Genomic DNA, 21,885 nt, shown 5'->3' on the forward strand with positions numbered 1-21,885 from the left:
GAATCCCAGTCCATCCTGCTTTTACTTCAGGAAATGTGATCCCCTTACTCTAGAGCAGAGCTTTCAGAAAAACTTCCAGCCTCCACTTAAAAAGTAACCAGTGATAGAGAATCCACCAGCACCCTTGGTAACTGGTGCCAATGGGTAATTACTTCTCTGGTAAAAGTTTACGCTTTACTTCCAATTTGAAATTGTCTAGCTTCATCTTCCAGCCACTGGGTGGTGTTAGACCTTTCCCTGCTGAATTGACTAGCCCTTTAACAAATACTTGTTCCCTAGTCCCCCAAATGTGGGGCCAGATCAGAAGCAGAACCCCGGCCGGGGGACAGACTCAGGTGCTGCCAAACTAAGCCAGCCCGGTGCCCTACATGGGAGCCACATCAAAGTGAGGACATCTCTGAGGACTGGAGAAGGCACTTGGAAATCATTTCCCAATACCTCCTAGCCATGCTCCCTTCAGCAGTGGTCGTGGTAGGGAGCGGCTGGGAGAGAGAGAGAGAGAGAGAGAGAGAGAAGTCTAATTTCTCTGCATCGAGTTCCACACAAAAGCCGACCCAGCCGTACTGCATTTGCAATCATGCTTTTTATTGCAGGGAACAGCAAGAGAAACCAGCCCAGTAACAGCATCCAGGGCTCAGCCCGGTACAAGCTTTATTCCACCCTCCCTTACCAACCCAGACAGTGCTGGACTGATTATTTATTGATGGCATCCCCCTAGCATCTCAGGGCCCTGCTCATAGATGAGGATGACAGTGTTACATAATGGGCACCAGAGGGTGAGGGTGGGGAAGGGACAGCTGTACTGTATAATGGGCACCAGGAGCAGCACAGGGTGGGGACAGAGAGGGGGGGTTTATATTGTATAATGGGCACTAGGGGCAGCAGAGGGTGGGGTCTGGGAAGGGGCGGCTATACTGTATAATGGGCACTAGGGGCAGCAGAGGGTGGGGGCGGGGAAGGGGTGGCTTTATTGTATAATGGGCACTAGGGGCAGCAGAGGGTGGGGGTGGGGAAGGGTTAGCTATACTGTGTAATGGGTGCTACGGGTAGCAGGGAGGTTCCCCATTTAGGCAGGTTGCTTGTGCTGGCTGGAGCCATACAGGTTCGATTCGGTTGTTTGTCCCTCCTTGTGCTCAGCTCTCTGTCCCACCTGAGGTTTCAGAGCCACTTTCTGCTTGCGCTCCATGTGGGTATGGGACAGCCCAGTCGAGGTGCGACCCAGATGGATTTGGATCTTCTCTAGAGACATAGGTGCTGCTGGTGTCGTGTTTTCGAAGTGCACAGGCAGGTGCTCTTTGTTACAAGCCACGCAAATCTTGGAAGTCTTTTCTTCTTCCTCATATGTACAGGACTGGCCATTTTGAGTCTTCAGCTTACATACGGTGAGATTGAAGGTTGTATTACTCTTGTAGATGCTGTCTTTGTCGAGTATCCCTTTCTTTTTGCAAATGGCTTTGATGTCTTCTTCAGGGGCGTGGATGAAGGTGTTGATGCGTTTGCAGGTCATGTTGCGTTCCTTCATCATGTAGTTGCAATAGGTCTCGTGGATGTTACTGGTCTTAGGGCAATCAAAGTGCCTCTTCATGAACTGCTCATACTTGTCACATTCCCCAGTCAAGCCCAAGGAACCAGACAGCAGGTCGAGCGGTAGCAGGAGCGCAGGGTGGGGTCCTCTCAGGGCCATGGCTGTGTCTGTCACTGGATCAACCTGCAGCGCGGAGAGGGGGGAGATGGATGGAGACAGCGTGGGGTGGGGATTTTCCTCCTCCATAACACCTCCTGGGCCTGAACCCCTCCCCCTGCTAGCCATTCTACCCCTAAAGCCCTGCCTCTCTCATTACCCCCAACGAGCTAAGGGCCACATTGTGCGGGGCACTGCATAGATCCAGCGGGGAACCCTTACGCTTGAAATGGGCAAAGCAGACTGAGAAAGAGTTCTTATCCCCATGTTACAGTTGGGGAAACCAAGGCACAGAGATTCACCCTCAGCTTTTCAACTCCCACTGCAATGCTCGAATCCCATGGGAATACAGCAGGGTTTGATCTCGAGGTTCTTGTAGGGGGGTTGAAAATTCCATCCTAAGAGACAGAGAATGAAACTCAGGTCCCCTAAACTCCTGTGGAGAGCCTTGGCCACAACCCCAGCTTGCTCATAATGTCAATTTGACTAGTTTGGCAACTATGGTCTGGCTGCCAACCCCCCTGCTCTAACCACTAGACCCCACTGCCCACCCAGAGCCAGGGATAGAACATGGGACTCCAGCGTGCAGATCTCACTTAAACTTCCTTTCACTTTTTTACTGAAATTCTGCTCCCAACTCCCCGAGGTCAATCCACAGTCACCTCTGACTGCAGTGGGTCAGGGTCAGTTCTGGCTCCCATCTGCTGTGAATGCAGATTCCCCACTGCCCCCCGTTACCTGCAGCAGCAGGTCCTGGGCCTTGGCACATAGCCCATTGGTGTAGACCTGATGGTGACTCTTCGGATGCACTTGGATCTGTGGGCGGCTCCGGTCCCGTCGATCGGCCTTGTGGGCACTGAGCAGGGGGACGATGTGGCTGAAGGGTAGAGGCTGATTGTGGTGACATGGAGGGGAGTACAGCCCCCATTCCAGACCATCTCCCCACCCGGCTGCCTGCCTCCCACCTGCCCCTACCTGTTCCATTCTCAGCTGCTGGCCCAGGGCTCTGCGCTGATCCAGGCAGGTGTACACTCAGCTGCATGATGCTCTGTGTGAATCGGTGCGTTGGTCTCATTTGCCCACTCCTCCCTCCCCTCCATGCCCATCCTCTCTCTGTCTCTGGGCGTCACACCGCACCCTGGTCTGTTCCTGCGCCATGCCCATCCCCATGGTGTCTGATGCCTTCTGTCCAGGCGTTAAGGGACCTGGATCCACATCTGTCCCCTAGTGTGTGTTTGGGAGACCCTAGTTCCTGGTTATTCAGAGCTGGGCTCCCCCCACCCAATCACGGAGCCAGGGGACAGCCTGCGGTGGTCTCGTTGAATCTCTCCTGCTGAAGCTGTTCCACTGTGGATAAAGTCACGGGTCACTGGAGCAGGGGGCTGGACCCTGGGTCTCCCTCTCCCAGGCAGATGTGCTAACCACTAGGCTGCAGAGTCATTCGCTCTCGCTGTGGCCCAGTGACAAGCTAATTATTTGTACACAGTGGAGCAGCTTCAACAGGGGAGTCTGAATCCCCCTCCCACCATAGCTCATTGGATCTGGCCCTCACTTAGGAGACACCGGTTATGGGTTCCAGTCCTTGTTCCCTATATGGGGTGGGAGGGTTAAAACACGTCTCCCACCTCCCAGAGGACTGCTCCAATCCTTGGGGTAACGGGGGTGTGTGTCTCTACCCCACACATGTGGTTTCTTCTTGTCACAGAAGGGGCAAATGTTGGAAATCCTGAAGAAGTTTTTGGGCTGGGAACCCCCTTTCCCTTCCCAGGGCATATATTCCCCCCCCCCCCACACACACACGGCTGCAGGGCTCCAGGGGGAGGGACTTACCCAGAGTCAGAGTGGGCGACTGGCAGCACAAAGTCCTCTGGGATCAGGACCCCCTGGTCCATTCCATCCTGCGTGTCTGGAAGGGTCACACAGGGGTTGTTGTGGGGCTGTGCTTCCCATCCCCCAATGGTCTCCTCTGGCAGACATCCCCCTCCCAAGAGAGTCAGGGGTCTTGCAGAGGGCAAGGTTAGCTTCCCCTGGTGATACCAGCTGCAGCCTCTGTAACCCCAAGGCCCCCAAGGCTGTGATGAGACCCACTGACCTGTGGCTGAGGGAACCATCCCTTGCTGTATCTGTTCTGGGTGATTTCTCCTGGGACCAGCTGCCCCCAGATTTTCCTGGCCCTGGGGAGCCACTGGTGCTTTATCTGAGCCTCCTGCCTTTAGAAAGGGTCCCCTCCAGTGTGACAGCTGCCCAGCCTGGCTCGGTGGGTTCAAACTGCTCCCCAGTGGGCTGATGGCCCCCCCCTCCCCCGACTCACCAGCAGTAGCCCCGAGGGGCAGGAGAATGGCTAGGGGGAGCAGGAGCAGCAGAAGCATCCTTAGCATCTGTCGAGGAACAGGGATGGTGCTTCTGGTAGAGCCCCAGGGTATTTATAGATCTGGCTGGTGGGTAGGAAACCTCAGTGTCAGAACCTTCCTGTGGGGAGCCGGTGTCAAGCAGGGGCCCTTGGATGTCCTGGACCTATGGCGAGAGGCTCTGGTGTCTGCAAACCAATCCCCTCCCCCAACTCCTCCGACCAACATACAGAGGACAAGGTCCCTATAAGGCAAGGTGTCCCCTCTGCAGATGTGCACAGCTGGGGCTGCAGAACAGCTGGGAGCTGCCCCCCCCCCTCTTGGGCCAGCACACCTGAAGCGGAGCTGAGCTCTGGCGGGAGCTTGCACGGACCCCTCCCCCTCTCCATCAGCATGGGTGGGGGTGAGTGTGGCTAACACTGAGTCTTCACAGACCCAGCTCTCTAACCACTCTGCTCACTGCCTCCTCCTCCTCTCACCTCACTGTTGTTGTAGATAAGGGGACTGGGTCCTGCTGTGGCCTCAGTCAGAGGGCGGCCATCGGTCGATTCCCAGCAAGGGGACGCTTTAGATTTTTGTACCTTCGGTTTTATTCATTGCAGGGTTACAAAGCAGGGAGTGAAATTAACCAGCAGGGGTAGGAAGGAGGGGTTAGCAAGGAACAAGAATCTAAGCCGGGGGCATTTGGGTAATTCCTCAGGACACAAACTAACTCCTGGGTCAGCAGAGCCCTGTGACATTGCCCCGCTCAATTCTCCAGCCTGGGATGCCTTTTAAACTGCTTTGCTGTGAGAGCAACTGTTCCTGGTCTGCCCACACACAGCATGTAAATCACTCCCAGCTAAATTGCATGAGTGCTATAGCCAGCCAGCCATGAATTACACTGCAGGGAAACACAGGAAACTCCCAGTCCCAGACTTTCCCCCAGAAATGTGTGTCTTTTACTGCCCAGCACCCACTTGACAGTACAAGCTCAGAGCAAGTCATCATTTTAGTAATAGAAAATGATATGAACAAACCCTGTTACTCCAAATGGAGTTCTCCAAACACTTCAATACGAACACACTGGTTTAGTTAAAACAATAAAACACAATTTATTTACAATAAAATCATAGATTGTAAGTGGGGAAAGATTTTTAGGGAAAGAGCAAGTTAAAAATTACTTAGAGAAGTTAGATGTCTTCAAGTCAACAGGGTCTGATGAAACACAGCCTAGAATACTCAAGGAGCTGACTGAGGAGTTATCTGAGCCATACGTAATCATCTCTGAAAAGTCATGGAAGACAAGAGAGATTCCAGAAGACTGGAAAAAGGCAAATATAGTGCCCATCTATAAAATGGAAAATAAGGACAACCTGGGGAATTACAGATCAGTCAGCTTAACTCCTGTACCCGGAAAGATAATAGAGCAAATAGTTAAGCAATTTGCAAACAGCTAGAAGATAATAAGGTGATAAATAACAGTCAACATGGATTTGTCAAGAACAAATTGTGTTACATCAACCTGATAGCTTTTTTCACAGGGTAACAAGCCTTGTGGATGGAGGGAAAAGGTAGATGTGGTATATCTTGATTTTAGTAAGGCTTTCGATACTCCCTTGCATGACCTTCTCATAAACAAACTAGGGAAATACAATCTAGATGGAGCTACTATAAGGTGGGTGCATAACTGGTTGGAAAACTGTTCCCAGAGAGTAGTTATCCGTGGTTCACAGACAAGTTGGAAAGGCATATCAATCAGTCCTGGGTCTGGTGCTGTTCAAAATCTTCATAAACAATATAAATAATTGTCTAAAGAGTACACTTATAAAGTTTGCGGACAATACCAAGCTGAGAGGGGTTGCAAGTGCTTTGGAGGATAGTATTAAAATTCAAAATGATCTGGACAAACTGGAGAAATAGTCTGAAATAAATAGGATGAAATTCAATAAGGACAAATGCAAAGTATTCCACTTAGGAAAGAACAATCAATTGCACACATAGCAAATGGGAAATGACTGCCTAGGAAGGAGTACTACGAAAAGGAATTTGGGAGTCATAGTGGATCACAAGCTAAATATGAGTCAACAATGTAACACCGTTTGGAGAAAAAAGCAAACATTATTCTGGGATGTGTTAGCAGGAGTGTTGTAAGCAAGACACAAAAAGTAATTCTGCTCTACTCTGTGCTGATTAGGCCTCAACTGGAAAATGCTGTCCAGTTCTAGTTGCCACATGTCAGGAAAGATGTGGACAAATTGGAGAAAGTCCAGAGAAGAGTAACAAAAATGATTAAAGGTCTAGAAAACATGACCTATAAGGGAAAATTGAAAGAATTGGGTTTGTTTAGTCTAGAGAGTAGAAGATTGATGGAGGGGGAGCATAACAGTTTTCAAGTACATAAATGGTTGTTATAAGGAAGAGGTAGAAAAATTGGGGAGGGATAGCTCAGTAGTTTGTGCATTGGCTTGTTAAACCTAGGGCTATGAGTTTAATCCTTGAGGGGCTCATTTAGGGAAATGAGGTAAAAATCTGCTAGGAGATTGGTCTTGCTTTGAGCAGGGGATGGGACTAGATGACCTCCTGAGGTCTCTTCCAACCCTGATATTCTATTATGATTGATTATCATTAATCTCTGAGGACAGGACAAGAAGCAATGGGCTTAAATTGCAGTAAGGGAGGTGTAGGTTGCATATTAGAGGAAAAACTTCTTGACAGGGTGGTTAAGTACTGGAATAAATTACCTAGGGAGGTTGTGGAAACTCTGTAATTGGAGATTTTTAAGAGCAGGTTAAAGAAACACTCATCAGGGATGGTCTATATAATATTTAGTCCTGCCATGAGTGCAGGGGACTGGACTAAATGAACTCTTGAGGTCCCTTCCAATCCTATGATTCTGTGATGATGCATAAAAGTCAGAATTGGTTACAAGAAAATAAAGGCAAAACACAACTAATGCCTAACTTAATAAGCTAAGTGAATTCAAAGCAAAGGTCTCTCTCACCACACATTACTGCTGTCTTATTGGCTGAATTTGTATCAGTCAAGATCTCTCCTCAGTCCAATGCTACTTTCTTTGTTCTTCAGGTTTTGTCAATGCTGTAGGTAAAGAACAGTAGAGATAATATGGGTGTCTGCTCTCCCTTCTTATGGTTTATTCTCATCTTTGGAGGGGGGAAGGATAGCTCAGTGGTTTGAGCAATGGCCTGCTAAACCTAGGGTTATAAGCTCAGTCCTTGAAGGGGCCATTTAGGGAACTGGGGTAAAAAATCTGTCTGGGGATTGGCCCTGCTTCATGCAGATCATTGGACTAGATGAGGTCCCTTCCAAGTCTGATATTCTATGATCTGCAGCTGAGATTCAGAAGACAGAAAGCCTTTGTGGATGGGAACTCTAAGCTGTTTCATTGTCAAGTTGTAGATTTCCCCCTTACACACCAAAAATGGCCACTTAACCAGATGATGGTCCTCTTGACTTTGTTGGCACTATGCTGAGGTGTCAGTTTTCCTTTCCTCTCAGGGGAACTGGTTTGTAGCTGTTCCCCAGACTTGGAACATGTCTTAGGCCTTTTCTAAAGTACAGATTTTTGTCAACAAAACTCATGTCAACAGTGAAAAAGCACTATAATTACATCACTATTGCATCTTCACACTACACTCTCTCTGTCAGCAGAGCGCATCCACACTTGGTGCTCTAGCATCAGCAGTGAGAGCAGTTCACTATGGGTAGCTATCCCACTATGTTACTGGCCATCTTCTGCAAGCGGGATTTGTAGGAAGGTGGAGTGGATCACAGTGCATCATGGTTGCACACTCAACATCCCATGATGCATTATTTTCTGTCCCAGCATTCCATGGTTTTCTAGATGCTTTTTGTGGCGTTTTTTAACAGCCCCAGTTTATCATGCACCTGCCATCTGTGGATGGATGGATGGATGGATGGATGGATGGATGTCACACTGCTCTCTACTGTTGTGGTCACTGTCATTAACACATGGTGGTCATGAAGTATATCATAAGTGCCCAATCTGAACAGGAATCAGTGTTTCCTGACCTGCTGTGTGCCATGGAAAAAAACAACACCAGATGACTTTTAGCATTCATGGAGCAGCTGCACACGATGAACTCATTTTTGAGCTTAGGAAACAAGCTCTGTGTGGTGGGATCACATCGTTATGCAGGTCTGGGATGATGAGCAGTGGCTGTAGAACTTTTGGATGCAGAAAGTCACTTTCCTGGAACTGTGTGCGGAGATCACCCCAACCCTGTGGCACAAGGACATCAAAACAAGAGCTGTCCTCTTGGTGGAGAAGCATGTGGCAATCAGAATGTGGAAGCTGGTGACTCCAGACTACTACCACTCAGTCATTAATTAGTTTGCAGTTGGGAAGTTGACCATAGGGGCAGCGTTAATGCAAGTGTGCAGGACCATTAATCACATCCTGCTACGAAGGTCTATGACTTTTGGCAGTGTGCGTGAAATAGTGGATGACTTTGAAGAAATGGGATTCCCTAACTGCGGAGGGGCAATAGATGGCACACATACTCCAGTTTTGGCCCCGGACCATCCTGTAATGGAGTACATCAATAGAAAAGGATACTTCTCTATAGTATTGCAGGCAGCTTTTGGATCACCCTGGTCATTTCACTGACATCAACGTGGGGTGGTCCGGGAAGGTGCATGATGTACACATCTTCAGGAACATTGGCCTGTACAGAATGCTGCAAGCAGGGACTTTCTAACCAGACCAGAAGATTCCAGTGGGGGATATTGAAATTCCCACAGTGATCCTTGGAGGCCCAGTGCACCCCTTACTCCAATGGCTCATGAAGCCTTACATGGGGAACCTGGATAGAAGTAAGGAGCACTTCAACAACAGGCTGAGTAGGTGCAGAATTACTGTTGAATGTGTATTTGGGAAGTGCGCTGGTGCTGCCTTTATGGCAGGTTGAGTTAAATGAGGAAAACATTCCAATGGTCAAAGCTGCCTGCTGCACTCTCCATAATCTTTGTGAGACTAAGGGTGAAAAGTTTGCCCAGGGTAGAGTGCTGAGGCAGATTGCCTGGCTGCTGATTTTGAGCAACCAGATACCAGGACTATTATGGGGGACAATTTGAATCTGGGAGGCTTTGAGGCAACATTTTGAGAATGAGAACCTGCAATGAGTATTTCTAAGCAGCAATCTGCCATGCTTCATTGATCTGAATTTTGTTTGTTTTCCTAACACTTGTGGTGATTCCTGAGTGGGATTAGCAGTATGCAAATGATTAAACTGCATGTATATGTTTTACTACCAGCTGCAATCATTATGTGTAGGACACAAATAAAGATTGATTAACTTTCAGAGAGTTTATTTTTATTACACACCAATTAACACACACAAAAGTCTTGGTGGGAACAGAGGTAGCAGTGCTGAGCATTGGAGGCTATCACCGGTGCGCTTCAGTCCAGCTCTCATTTTGGAAGCTGTCTGAAGAGGTGGAGTGAATGGGATACCGACATCTTCCAGAAAGTTAAAAGGAATGTGGAAGAAGTTTGGGGAGGGCCGGGAAAGCAGTTCTGTATCAGCTGCAGGGGGAAAGTGGACGGGCACACATCTGTTCTGACTGTTATGTGATTATACACTTCAGCATCTCTTTGCTCCTCCATGACTTTCATCATCTGCTCATGGGTCATTTGAACTGACTCTTGACTCCTTTTTCTCCCACCTTTCCATTTCTTTCCACTCCCTGCATTCTCTTTTTTTTCTGCCTCAGAGGATTCGAGCACTTCTCAGAACATGTCCTCCTTGCTATTCTTCCTTATTTGGCAGAGGTGTTCCACCAGTGTGTAGGGGTTTCCCCTGAAGGCCACATCTGCCGAAACACAAGAAACAATACACAGAAGCATACATGAACAACACTGAATCATTAAAGTAAAATACAGCACACATCTCGGAGAACTCCCTAAACATGGCATTCTAGTTCAGGCAGAGTATAAGTAATGTTTCAAGGGGGTCAGTGCAGGCAACTAGAGACAATATTGTAAGTTCTGCCACCATTTTCCACAGGCAGGAGTTATGGAAGCCAATATCTCACTACTGAGGGTAAGCAAGGTTGCAAGGGTGCATGAGGAGATGTGGAGAAATTGGAGAAATTGGAGAGGGTCCAGAGAACAGCAACAAGAATGATTAAAGGTCTTCAGAACATGACCTATGAAGGAAGGCTGAAAGAATTGGGTTTGTTTAGTTTGGAAAAGAGAAGACTGAGAGGGGACATGATAGCAGTTTTCAGGTATCTAAAAGGATGTCATCAGGAGGAGGGAGAAAACTTATTCACCTTAGCCTCTAAGGATAGAACAAGAAGCAATGGGCTTAAACTGCAGCAAGGGAGATTTAGGTTGGACATTGGGAAAAAGTTCCTAACTGTCAGGGTAGTTAAACACTGGAATAAATTGCCTAGGGAAGTTGTGGAATCTCCATCTCAGGAGATATTTAAGAGTAGGTTAGATAAATGTCTATCAGGGATGGTCTAGACAGTATTTGGTCCTGCTATGAGGGCAGGGGACTGGACTCGAAGACCTCTCGAGGTCCCTTCCAGTCCTAGAGTCTATGAATCTATGAATCTACTGCATACGTAAGGCTTCAGACCCAGGACCTATGCTGCTCTCCTGTGTGCCCCTTTGGTCCATGCACAAGTGATTACTGAGGGGTGAGGGAAAGTTTCCTACAATGGAGGAAGGCACAAAGCAGCCCTGCCAAGAGAACCTTTAGCAGGGGATTGCCAAGTACCTGCAGGAAAGTTTCCTAGAAATCTCTTTGGAGGCTTCCCATGAAATCTTGGTGTGCATCAGCACACTGTGCTGTCACACTGCTTTGCTGCACAGGGTAATTTGGAGCACATGTAAACACAGCTAGTCTTGTACATTTCTATCCCTTCTAGACTATACAGAGGAAAGGAAAGCTGGATGTCATATAACTGGGCAGGATCAACTAAAAAAAGATAACTTCCTAGGGGTCTCCTCTCCTGATTCTTGCTCACTGGAGTGGGGCTGCTGGGACTGACTAGACACCTCTGGACTGGACAACAGTTTCCGACTCACTGCCACACCGGACGATCCTGCCAGGGGCTCCATGTCATCGTCCAACTCCACCTCCTTGTCCACAACTTTGTCCTTGGGGTTAGGTCCACTGTCAACTGCACTCAGCCCTGCCCAAATGTCCACAAGACTCTTAGTGGTGGAGGTGGGATCGCCACCAAGAATGGTCACAGGTCATCAGTGAAGTGCAGGAGTGAAAATTTGCTTCTCTTGCCTTCTGCTGTGCCTGCCTCAGCTCCTTTATCTTCGCTCGGCACTGCACCATGTCCCATTAGTAGCCCTTATCATACAAGCCATGAGAAATCTGCCCGTAGGTATTGAAGTTCCTAAGGCTGGAGCACAGCTGGGACTGCACAGCCTCCTCTCCCCATATACTCAGCATATGCAACAGCTCCGCAGTGGTCCAAGTGGGAGAGCATTTGCCACGTAGAGTTGCCACGGTCAGCTGGGAAAATGTCATGTGAGGTTTCTACACCGCGCAAACAGGAATTCATGGGGTTTTAAAGAGGGAAGGGAGTGGATCCTTGCTTACCTGGCAGCAAGACAGCAGAGTCCAAACTGCTGACCAGAGCAGTCAGGATGAGCAGGAGCTGCAGGTTTATAGAAATTTTGGTGATGCCCAGAACCCAACCCCCCAAACTCCACCCTCCCACCCGCCTACGGCTCTGGGAGGGAGTTTTGGTGGGGGGAGGAAGTTTAGGGTGCAGACCATGAGTTGGGGCAGGGAATTGGGATGCAGGAAGGGTGCAGGCTCTGGGAGGGAGTTTGGGTGCTGAGTGCAGGCTGGGGTAGGGGGTGGGGGTGCAGGAGGGAGTGAGGGGTGCAAGCTCTAGGCTAGGATGGGGATGCATGCTCTGTGAGGGAGTTTGGGGACAGGAGGAGGTGCGGAGGGAGGGGGTCCAGGCTCTGGGAGTGAGTTTGGGGGCGGTAGGGGGTGCATGGGAAAGGAGTGGGGGTGCAAGCTCTGGGAGGGGGTAAGGGGGTGCGGCGCTTACCTAGGACTCCTAGGCAGGATGGGCTGGGGGGGGGCCTTCATATGCCACTACCCCCAGGCACCACCCACGCAGCTTCCTATTGGCTGCATGGGTGCTTGGGATGGGAGACAGACCCACCTCGCCCAGGGGCCACATGGACCGAGCAGGCAGAAAGCTGCTCACCTCTGCTGCACTGCTTGTGGTAGGTGGGCGCCCCAGGCCATTTTAAATTGCATAGGGGACGCACAAGGGGAGCTGGGCCCCAGGCCAGGAATATTCCTGGTGCCCAGGCACCACAGGCCATAGAACTCGCCGCCTATGAGGATGGCCATTGTTGGATAACTCCTGGAGGCTATTTACAGTGACAAACCAAGCATAGTGTCTACACTGACACTTTGTCGATAACATTTGGCTCAGAAATCTCTACATTTCTCATCAAAGTGGTTTTATTTTGTCACCAAAACAGGAGATTTTTGTCTGCAAAAGTAGCATTATAGTGTGCACACCTCCACTGTTTCATTGGGAAAAGCTGCCTTTTGTTGACAAAACTGTATACACAAAGCCTTAATAACACCATACAGGTGAATCTTATAACTTTACATACAACATTGCCACCCTTATTTTACCTGGACCATAATGATCAGCAAATTATTGTTTTTCAAATGATACCTCACAAGGCACACTTTGTACATAATTTATCATAGATCTGTAGAAAGGGTGAACATAGGGTTACAGACTGTCACAAGCCCAGACAAGAACTGTCCAGGGACTCCACAGTAACCGGTCTGATCAGAAAAGTTCACATAGAACAACTTCCTTTTGGAAACAGTGACTTTGACTAAACTAAAATTTTCAATGTGCTAATGTTGATTTTGACAAAGTTTTTCGATTTTAAGTCAAAATGTTGCTTTGAAACCCAGCCCCTGACAACTTGTCACAGATAGTTTGACATTTCTGTGATGTTGAGATGCCCAGGCAGGTACATTATCTCTGTGTCCGACCCTCTCGTCAATATTTCAGCAAAGGAGGGGTGGTGTAGCTGCTTTTTTCCCCTGAAAACACCAGATCCTGAAGTCGCATGATCAGGTGTAAATTTTTAGCACTGAGGGTAATTAACCACTGGGAAAACTTACCAAGTGTCCTGGTGGATTCATTGTCCCTGTCAAGTTTAACTTAAGACTGGATATTTTCCTAAAAGCTCTACTCTGGTTCAACCAGGAGTGAATTCGAGGCACTCTTATGACCTGGGTTATACAGGAGATCAGTGGAGATGATCACAAGGGCCCCTTCACACCTTCATATCAATAAATAATGTGTGAATTTCACCTTTATTTTTTAAAGAGGAAGGTTTAGTTCTTGTGGTTGCAGAGCAGAGGCGGAAACATTAAGCATTACAAACCCTTGAAGTCAGGTCAAAAGACCTCCATGTTCAGTATTTTTAACAATCTGTAGATTTTTAAGCCAGTCTGAGACTCTGGGGGGGCCAGCTCAGGATTTTTGACCATTTGAGGCCAATGGACTCATCCACCCCAAATGTTGAACAGCAAATGATTTCAGATCACCCGCCTCTCAGCTCCAGCCTGGGTCGATTCCTGGCAAGTCCATCCCCACTTGTTCTTGGGGCAACGCCATCCTCAGCTTCAATTGCTTTCCGGAGTCTTCCCTATCCCCCCACCCCAATGTGTCTAGAGCCTTCCAGATCCCCTCCTAGGATACGTGTTAGGCCAAACAAGCCCAGCTCCTTTCGTCTCCTCCTCCAGGATGGGGTCTCCACCACTGGGCATCCTACCAGCCCTTCCCCACCCTGCTCCAGTCTGAATCCCTCTATCTGGCACATGGGGCAAGGCCCCTGCTGGAAGCTGGGGAAGGCAGCTCCCAAAAAGGGACGGGAGGTGCTCACTGAGGTCTCAGCACTGGTCTCACAGGCTGGGCAGGTGGAGGGTGGCATCCTATGTCCTCAGGAGGCCTGACCCCAGGAGTGTGTGGGCGCCCCAAAGCTAGAAGTCAGTGGCTGGGCTTTGCCTCCACCCAGCTGGCTCAGAAGCACGTGAGACCCAGCCTTTGGGTCTGCATGGGACAGCCTGGCACCTACTAGTGGGGCTGGGTCCAGTGGAACCAGGCTGGGGCCGCCGCCTGCACAGACCCTGCCTGGTAGTAGCAAATGGAGAGACTGAGCCCCGCAGAAAGCCTGGTAGAGCACATAGAGGCCTGTGGGGAGGGAATGTGGTGTCCAGCGAGGTCCCTCAGACACTTCTGAGACAGGAGAATAGGGGCTGCTTGTGTCTCACCTGCAGCATGTGGGGAGAAGGCTGCCCATGGGGCAAGGACTGGCCCACATCTAGGGTGACAACATGCACAGCTGGAATGCTGCACAGCTGGAACGACACACAGCTGTGGCAATGCAAAGCTGGGGCTAGGGATTTCCCTACACCCCCCCTATGGGGGTGTACATCCCCCCTGAATTTCCCCAACACCTCCCCTCTCCCCAATTTTGTGAACTATTTACATGCAGTGTTGCCAATTTAGTGATTGTTTGGCCATGTGAATTGAAACTGAAACATTAATACACACTTTAAAAGCATATAAAGCATATGATAAAATATGTGTATCTGAAAATGTATAATAGATTTGAAAAGTATGAACATAGACTAACTTCCTTATACAGCTGTTGTTTTTTATAACAACGTCAGTGCATTCATTTCGGTGATGTTGGTTATGGAGGGAATGGTATAATGGGGTAGCCTAATTTTGGCAATTAATTGACCTTTGATTATTAGCAGATAAATATACCCAATGGTCTGTGATGGGATGTTAGATGGGGTGGGATCTGAGTTACTACAGAGAATTCTTTCCTGGGTGCTGGCTGGTGAGTCTTGCCCACATGCTCAGGGTTTAGCTGATAGCCATATTTGGGGTCAGGAAGGAATTTTCCTCCAGGGCAGATTGGCAGAGGCCCTGGAGGTTTTTCGCCTTCCTCTGCAGCCTGGGGCATGGGTCACTTGCTGGAGGATTCTCTGCACCTTGAGGTCTTTAAACCACGATTTGAGGACTTCAATAACTCAGACATAGGTCAGGGGTATGTTCCAGGAGTGGGTGGGTGAGATTCCATGGCCTGCGTTGTGCAGCAGGTCAGACTAGATGACCATAATGGTCCCTTCTGACCTTAAGTCTATGAATCTATGAATTTATAAACCGAATAATTTCAAATGATGATTTGTAAGCAAAGTCTAAATGAACTCTCCCTGACAGCTAGTGATGAGCTGGGGCTGCAGGGAAAGACTTCAGGGCCAGATTGTATTTACAGTCACACCTAATCTACCTAGGTATCCAGCAAACAGAGCTGTGCTGCCCAAGTGATAGACTTTGGCTGCGGTTGGGTTACAAATTACTTGAATGCATGGGAAGCGGTGGGGCGGGGAATGAAATGTTGTTATTTTTATTGTATGAGTAAAGGGCAGCAGAACTGTACTTAGCCTGTGCTGATTGAGGGCATTGAGAGAGGGTGGGGACAGGTGTTTTGTTTGATGGTCTACCTGAGTCCCAAGCACTATTTGTACCTGCCCCTCTCCACTGTTTAAAGACAAAGCTGATTAGGCGCCATAGAGAGTCTTTTGTTCTGTTAAGTGACCACTACAGCTAAAATCACTGGCAATCAGGCCTAAGTGCTTAGTCCTGCTGTGGGACAATGTTTCTGTGGAAGAGACAGCCGAGCCTGTACTAGCAGCGAGTTCCCCCACTGAGAGCTCAGCTGAAATCACTGAGAGCTGGTGGAACCTCAAGAGACCAACTCGCAGCGGTCACAGTGGCAGGTGGCAGCTGAAGATGACGGCGCAGGGCCATTGGCAATAGAGCGATGGAGTGAACGGTGGCACAAGGAACAGCCATGGCCAGAGAGAGAGAGGAGTGAGCAGCTGGAGGAACGAGCAAGGAGTCTTCTTACTCCCCACCTTGGAGGTGAACTCATATGAAAGCACCTCTGAACTCTGAGTCTCCACTAACCAAGGACAACACCGATGAGTGTTAATGAGGCTGTTAAGAATGCTGGAGACACAACACACTTCATGCAAACAAACATGACTGTGGCATCCTACTTTCTATTTAAGCAAGAGATCCCACACACTACAAACTGGAGGCCAACGTTAAGTGCATTGTCTCTTGTTCATCCTGAAGTTGAACACTGGTTCCGAACAAGCCCAGCAAATGCTCACTATCTTTCTACAAGAAACTCAACTGACTGGCAAGAAGCATGTGGTGCAACAGTGAAAAACTCAACAGCTGAAAAAGTGAAGAACTGTCTCACCACATTCAAAAAAATAGCATATATGGCTGATGAATGCCCCGATGCAAATAGGCATCCAATATTAAGTCATTGCGTATGTTATCTTGATGTCAGTGGTAGGCCAGTAGATGCACTTCTAGATGTTCAAGTTATAGAAGACACATCGGCTGCATTTGTGACAATCCACGTCTTAGAAGAGTTAAATGCTTGTCAATTGGACCCCAAACAGATGGCTGCTTGTGCATTTGATGGAACTGCAAACTTCTCTGGAAGACATGGTGGAGTACAAGCTGTGCCCAGAGAAAAGTGTAACCCTAGTCTCTCCTATACACACTGCAGAGGTCATGTGCTCCAACTAGCGCTAGTACAAGCTGCAGACTCTTCAAAAGACATTTTAAAAGCTATAAATTTAATGTCTTCATTATATTCTTTTTCCAGCAAAGTCAAAAAAGACTGAATATCTTGGAAAATATAGAAGATACATTGCAACCGAAGTTCAAATTAGTGCAACCTGGGAAAACCCTCTGGCTTTCTCACGAGTGATCCTTGACTGTTGTCTTAAAATTACTCCTATTACTGGCTTTGGAAACTATCTACCAAGATGGGATGGATCTAAGTAGTGAGGTTGGTGGATTACTTTTGCTAGTACTTCAGAGAAGACTATTGCCATTCTCTCTCTTGTAAGTCTACTGTTGAAACCACTTGAGTCATTAAACAATGCCATCCAGGCATCTGCTACAACAATAGTAGATCTTTGTCCAGCAATAGAAGCTACATTTGGATCAATCAGAGAGCTCTCAACTGAAAAAGTACTGGAAGAAGCAAAGACTTCAGTCCGGAAGTTGACCAATGAAGGCATTTATACTGATCTTCAAGTGAAGATGACAAGAAGTGTTTGTTAAGACAACTGAAAATGTACACAGACTTGATTCTTAAAAATTTACAACAGCAACTTCTAGATTCTACTCAATCTCTATGCAGCTTTTACAAATCCCTGTCCTATAAAACACCAACAGTTAATAATAGGAGTTATACTTATCTTTTAGAACTGGAAGGGACCTTGAAAGGCTGGTTAGTCCAACCCCCTTTCCTCACTAGTAAGACTGAGTACTGATTTTTGCCCCACACCCTTAAGCAGCCCTCTTAAGGACTGAACTCAGAGCCCTGGGTTTAGGAGGCCAATGCTCAAACCACTGAGCTATCCCTTCCCCCTGTGAGAGGCACTACCAGCAATGGGGTTGCCATCTGCTCAGGATAGACTAGAGAATTAGAACACAGTGGAATATCATACGATGAATGAATGAAGATTTGACTTCAACTTCTTTTTTATCATCACTAGTGGCTCAGCGCAATCTTTATGCTATGTTTCCTGGGATGAAAGAAGTAGGAATTCATCTCTTGCTACTCCCAGTCACAACAGCTACAGTTGAGTGTTGTTTTTCACCACTGAATAGAATTTTGTGTTCTGAAAGAAGTCGCCTTCCGCCTGACCATGTGAATGAACTAATGAGCATATCAGTTGAAGGAACGGAAATACCGGACACAGGAGAAGCCACCAAAGATGAACATGTTCCATTCAAGAAGATCATTAACAGAGTTGTGCAAAATTATAACAAGAAACCAAGTAGCATGTAGACGTAGTGCTTCATAGAAGGCTTGAGTAGCCAACTTTAATTTGTGTGATGATTTTAAAACGTGAGTTAGATCTAATAAAATGGTCATGAAACATTTTTCTGCTTTTACTATGGTGCCATAGAGCCCACCTTCACCCTCACGGTGACACCCACCCCTGTAAATTCGAACACCCCCCTTAATTTCAATACCTGGAGAAAACACTGGCTAGGGCCATGCCATGCACAGTTTGGGGCAAGGCACAGCAGGGCGATGCACACCGGCAGCCAGGCCTATCTAGAGCCGAGCTCTGCAGCTCATGGGACTCTTCCACCCCCACAATGGCTTGCTGCTGAGTGTGGCCAATACCTCCAGCCCTTGACATCTTGAGGTGAGGAGAAGAGGGAGGCAGCTGGAGATGCAGACAGTGGGCGGGGTGGGGGACGACTGAGCACAGGGCTGGGTGCATGGATTCCAAGCCTCAGCTGAGATGCTGCAGCATACACGAAGCTTTTGTTCCCATAGTGTGATCTCGCTAAACCAGCAAGCCCCCCGCCCTGGAGTGGATCGGAGCTGACACTTTCTCTAGGGGAAAAGACCCATGTAACCCATTACCACTCCCCTGAGCCAGCCAGCTCCCCACCCTGAGGTCAGAATCACAGGCTGGTATAAAAATCCAAAGATTATTAAAAATTATAAACACAGGGCTATTTTGACTTGACTTCAGGAGTTTGTAATCATTAATCTTTCAACTTCTTCTCTGCAACCGCAAGGCCTAAACCTTCCTCTTTCAAAAGAAAGAAAGAAAGGTGAGATTCTCATATTATTTATAGATTCCAAGTCATGTTATCATCTTGTCTGATCTCCTGCATAACTCAAGTCATGAGAGTGCCTTGAATTCACCTCTGGTTGAACCAGAGCACAGCTTTTAGGAAAATATCCAGTCTTGATTTAAAACTTGGCAGGGATGGAGAATTCAACATAACCCTTGTCAAACTGTTTGTGACAAGCTCTTGGGGAAGTCTCAGAGGGTTGCGTTTCAAAGCAACATTTTGACTTAAAGTCAAAAAACTTTGTCAAATTCGACACTAACTCATACAAAATAAGCCACAGTTCCCAAAATAAAATTGTTTGATGTGAAGGTTTCTGATCAGACCTGGTTACTGTGGGATTCCCCAGGCAATGGAGAATCAGGCTCAGTCAGGGCTTGTGACGGTCTGTACCCCTGGATTCACCCCTTTTACAGGACGATGATAGATTCATACAAAGTATGCCTGGTGAGGTTTTATTTGAATACTCATACTTTGCTGATCATTATGGTCCTTGTAAAATATGTGTGGCCATATTGTATGTAAAGTTATAGGATTCCTCTGTATGGGGTTACTAAGACATGTCCCTTTGATGATCACCTGTTCAGTTCATTCCCTCTGGGGCATCTGCCATTGGCCACTGTCAGAAGACAGGATACTGGGCTAGATGGACCTTTGGTCTGACCCAGTAGGGCCATTCTTATCTTCTTATGTCCCAAATCTGGGGAACAGCCATGAACAAGGGACAAAATGCTAGGCCCCAGGTCCTAGTCTCCACCCCTCCCCCCAAGCCAGTGGGCCAGATCCCAGTTGGAGTCAATCGGCTCGAGCTCTGCTGGAGTCAATGGGGCCAGGGCTCCAGCTGGGGTCCATTGGACCTAGCAATGCAATAACACGCAGTATAACTGACAGCACATAGGGGTCCTGCCTCCCAAAAAGTGAGCAAACCTCACGGCACATTAGGAGGCAGACTCTGTTTAACAGCATTGCCCTGAAGAAAGAGAAGGAAATGCTGTGAAGGTGGAAAGGTGTTTATCTCGCTGCTGCAGAGATGTTTGTAGAGATAATGGCCAGACAGGACTGGTGGATCATTTCTTCTGCCCTCCTCTGCAGCACACTTTAGGAAAGCTGTGGGTAAATCAGAGTCCAGAGGAGAGCAACAAAAACGATCAAAGAGTTAGAAAACCTGACCTGTGAGGGAAGGTTAAAAAACCTGGACTGGTTAATCTTGAGAAAAGATGACTTAGGGGGGACCTGATACAAGACTGTAAATCTGTGAAGGGCTGTTCTAAAGACAACAGTGACCAATTGTTCTCCATGTCCACTGAAGACAGGCCAAGACGCAATGGGCTTAATCTGCAGCAAGGGAGATTTAGGTGAGATATTAGGGGAAACTTTCTAACTCTCAGGGTAGTTAAGATCTGGAACAGGCTCCCAAGGGAAGTGGTGGAATCCCCATTGTTGGAAGTTTTTAAGAACAGGTTTGACAGGTGTGGTCTAGCATTACTTGGTCCTGCCTCAGCACCAGGACTAGGCTTGATGACCTCTCAAGGTTCCTTCGAGCCCTACTTTCTATGATTCTATCCCCCACTCAATACGCCAGGGAGAAGGCTGGCCATGGGGCGAGGCATGGTCCACAGATAGGGTGATGCCTAGTATCTTACCTACAAACTACTCGTTTAAAATCCCAGATATTTAAGTAGAACAGGAAATGTTCAGGAAGACGTGATTAGGTTTATCTCATTTATTTCTTTATGGCTGGTGGATTCCTCTGTGCTAACCCCAGGTGCTTTTTGTTTTTCTTGTAACCTTTAAGCTGGACCTCAAGAAAGCTATTCTCGGTGCTTAACCTTGTAGTTTTTTGGTGTTTTTTTTTTAATCTAGCTAATGCCTAAGTCCCCACATGTATTTTCTTTCTTTCTTTCTTTTTAAATAATATTTACTTTTTTAGGAACAGAATTGGATGTTTGTTGTTTAATTAGCTGGTGACTGATTTCCTTTTTTTTCTTTCTCAGCTCTCCCCCAGCGGAGTTGGTGGGCGTATGTGTGAAAGGGCTTGAGGGTACCCCACAGGAAGGAATTCCCAAGTGCTCCTTCCTGGGCTTTCAAAGGGGTTCTGCACTTGGGTGGTGGCAGCATCTACCAATCCAAGGTCAGAGAGAAGCTGTAACCTTGGGAGCTTAATAGAAGCCTGGAGTAGCGAGTATTAAATTTTAGAATCCTTCTGGGCCTCCACCATCTGCACTCAAAGTGCCAGAGTGAGGACTCAGCCGTGACAGAAACAAAAGCTCTGTTTATGCTGCAGCGTCTCAGCTAGGCCTGGAGTCCGCGTGCGCAGCCCTGTACTGAGTTGCTCTCTGTAAAGCCCCTGGAAGAGGGGACAGAGGGAGATGGACTTGTCTGACCTAACAGGCAGGTTGGGAGAGGATCTGGGAAGCTCTAGACACATCCGGAGGGGTATGAGGGGGAAGCTCTAGAAAGCTATTGAAGCTGAAGGCCGGCGTTGGCCCAAGAACAAGTGGAGATGAACCAGCCTTGAACTGACCCAGGCTGGAGCAGAGAGGCAGGTGATCTGAAATCATTTGCTGGTCGATACCTGAAGTGGACGAGTCCATTGGCCTCAAACGGTCAGATATTCTGAGCTGGGCCTTCCAAAGTCACAGACTGACTCAAAAATCCAGAGATTGTTAATAGCACTGAACATGGGGGACTTTTGACCTGACTTCAGGGGTTTGTAATTGTTAATGTTTCCACCTCTGCTGTGCAACCACAAGAACTAAACCTTCCACTTTAAAAAACAAAGAAAGGTGAGATTCACGTGTTCTTTATAGATATGAAAGTGTGAAGGGGCCCCTGTGATCATCTCCTCTGATCTCCTGTATAACACAGGTCATGAGAGTGCCCTGAATTCACGCCTCATTGAACTAGAGGAAAATTAGAAAAGTTTAGGAAAATATTATGTCTTGAGCTAAAACTTGGTAGGGATGGTGAAAATAGCAACTTTAACTAAACCATAGTTCCCAAAAGTAAGCTGTTTGATGTGCAGGTTTCTGATTAGACCCAGTTACTGTGGGGTTCCCCGGGCAGCAGATAATCAGGCTCAGTCAGAGTTTGTGACAATCTGTA

The 21,885-nt window shown here is 47.7% G+C and overlaps 1 protein-coding gene across 1 annotated transcript; it reads right to left on the bottom strand.

The window, feature by feature from the left end:
* Window positions 1–999: 999 nt before the first annotated feature.
* LOC115638260 lies at window positions 1,000–4,135 on the bottom strand. Its single transcript, XM_030539845.1, has 4 exons — window positions 3,993–4,135; window positions 3,512–3,587; window positions 2,420–2,558; window positions 1,000–1,708 (listed from the first exon to the last, which is right to left on the bottom strand). The coding sequence occupies exons 1-4, from the start codon at window positions 4,057–4,059 to the stop codon at window positions 1,067–1,069; spliced, it is 924 nt and encodes a 307-aa protein (XP_030395705.1). The 5' UTR covers window positions 4,060–4,135; the 3' UTR covers window positions 1,000–1,066.
* Window positions 4,136–21,885: the final 17,750 nt, after the last annotated feature.

The sequence above is a fragment of the Gopherus evgoodei genome, chromosome 21 (genome assembly GCF_007399415.2).
Source record: "Gopherus evgoodei ecotype Sinaloan lineage chromosome 21, rGopEvg1_v1.p, whole genome shotgun sequence".
NCBI classification, from domain to species: Eukaryota; Metazoa; Chordata; order Testudines; family Testudinidae; genus Gopherus; species Gopherus evgoodei.

Coding starts and splice junctions, on each gene's coding strand:
- LOC115638260 (XM_030539845.1), bottom strand. CDS start 4,059: ATGCTAAGGATGCTTCTGCTGCTCCTGCTCCCCCTAGCCATTCTCCTG. Junction 2,559..3,511: donor GTCGCCCACTCTGACTCTGG/GTAAGTCCCTCC, acceptor TCTACCCTTCAG/CCACATCGTCCCCCTGCTCA. Junction 1,709..2,419: donor CCCAGGACCTGCTGCTGCAG/GTAACGGGGGGC, acceptor TCCGCGCTGCAG/GTTGATCCAGTGACAGACAC.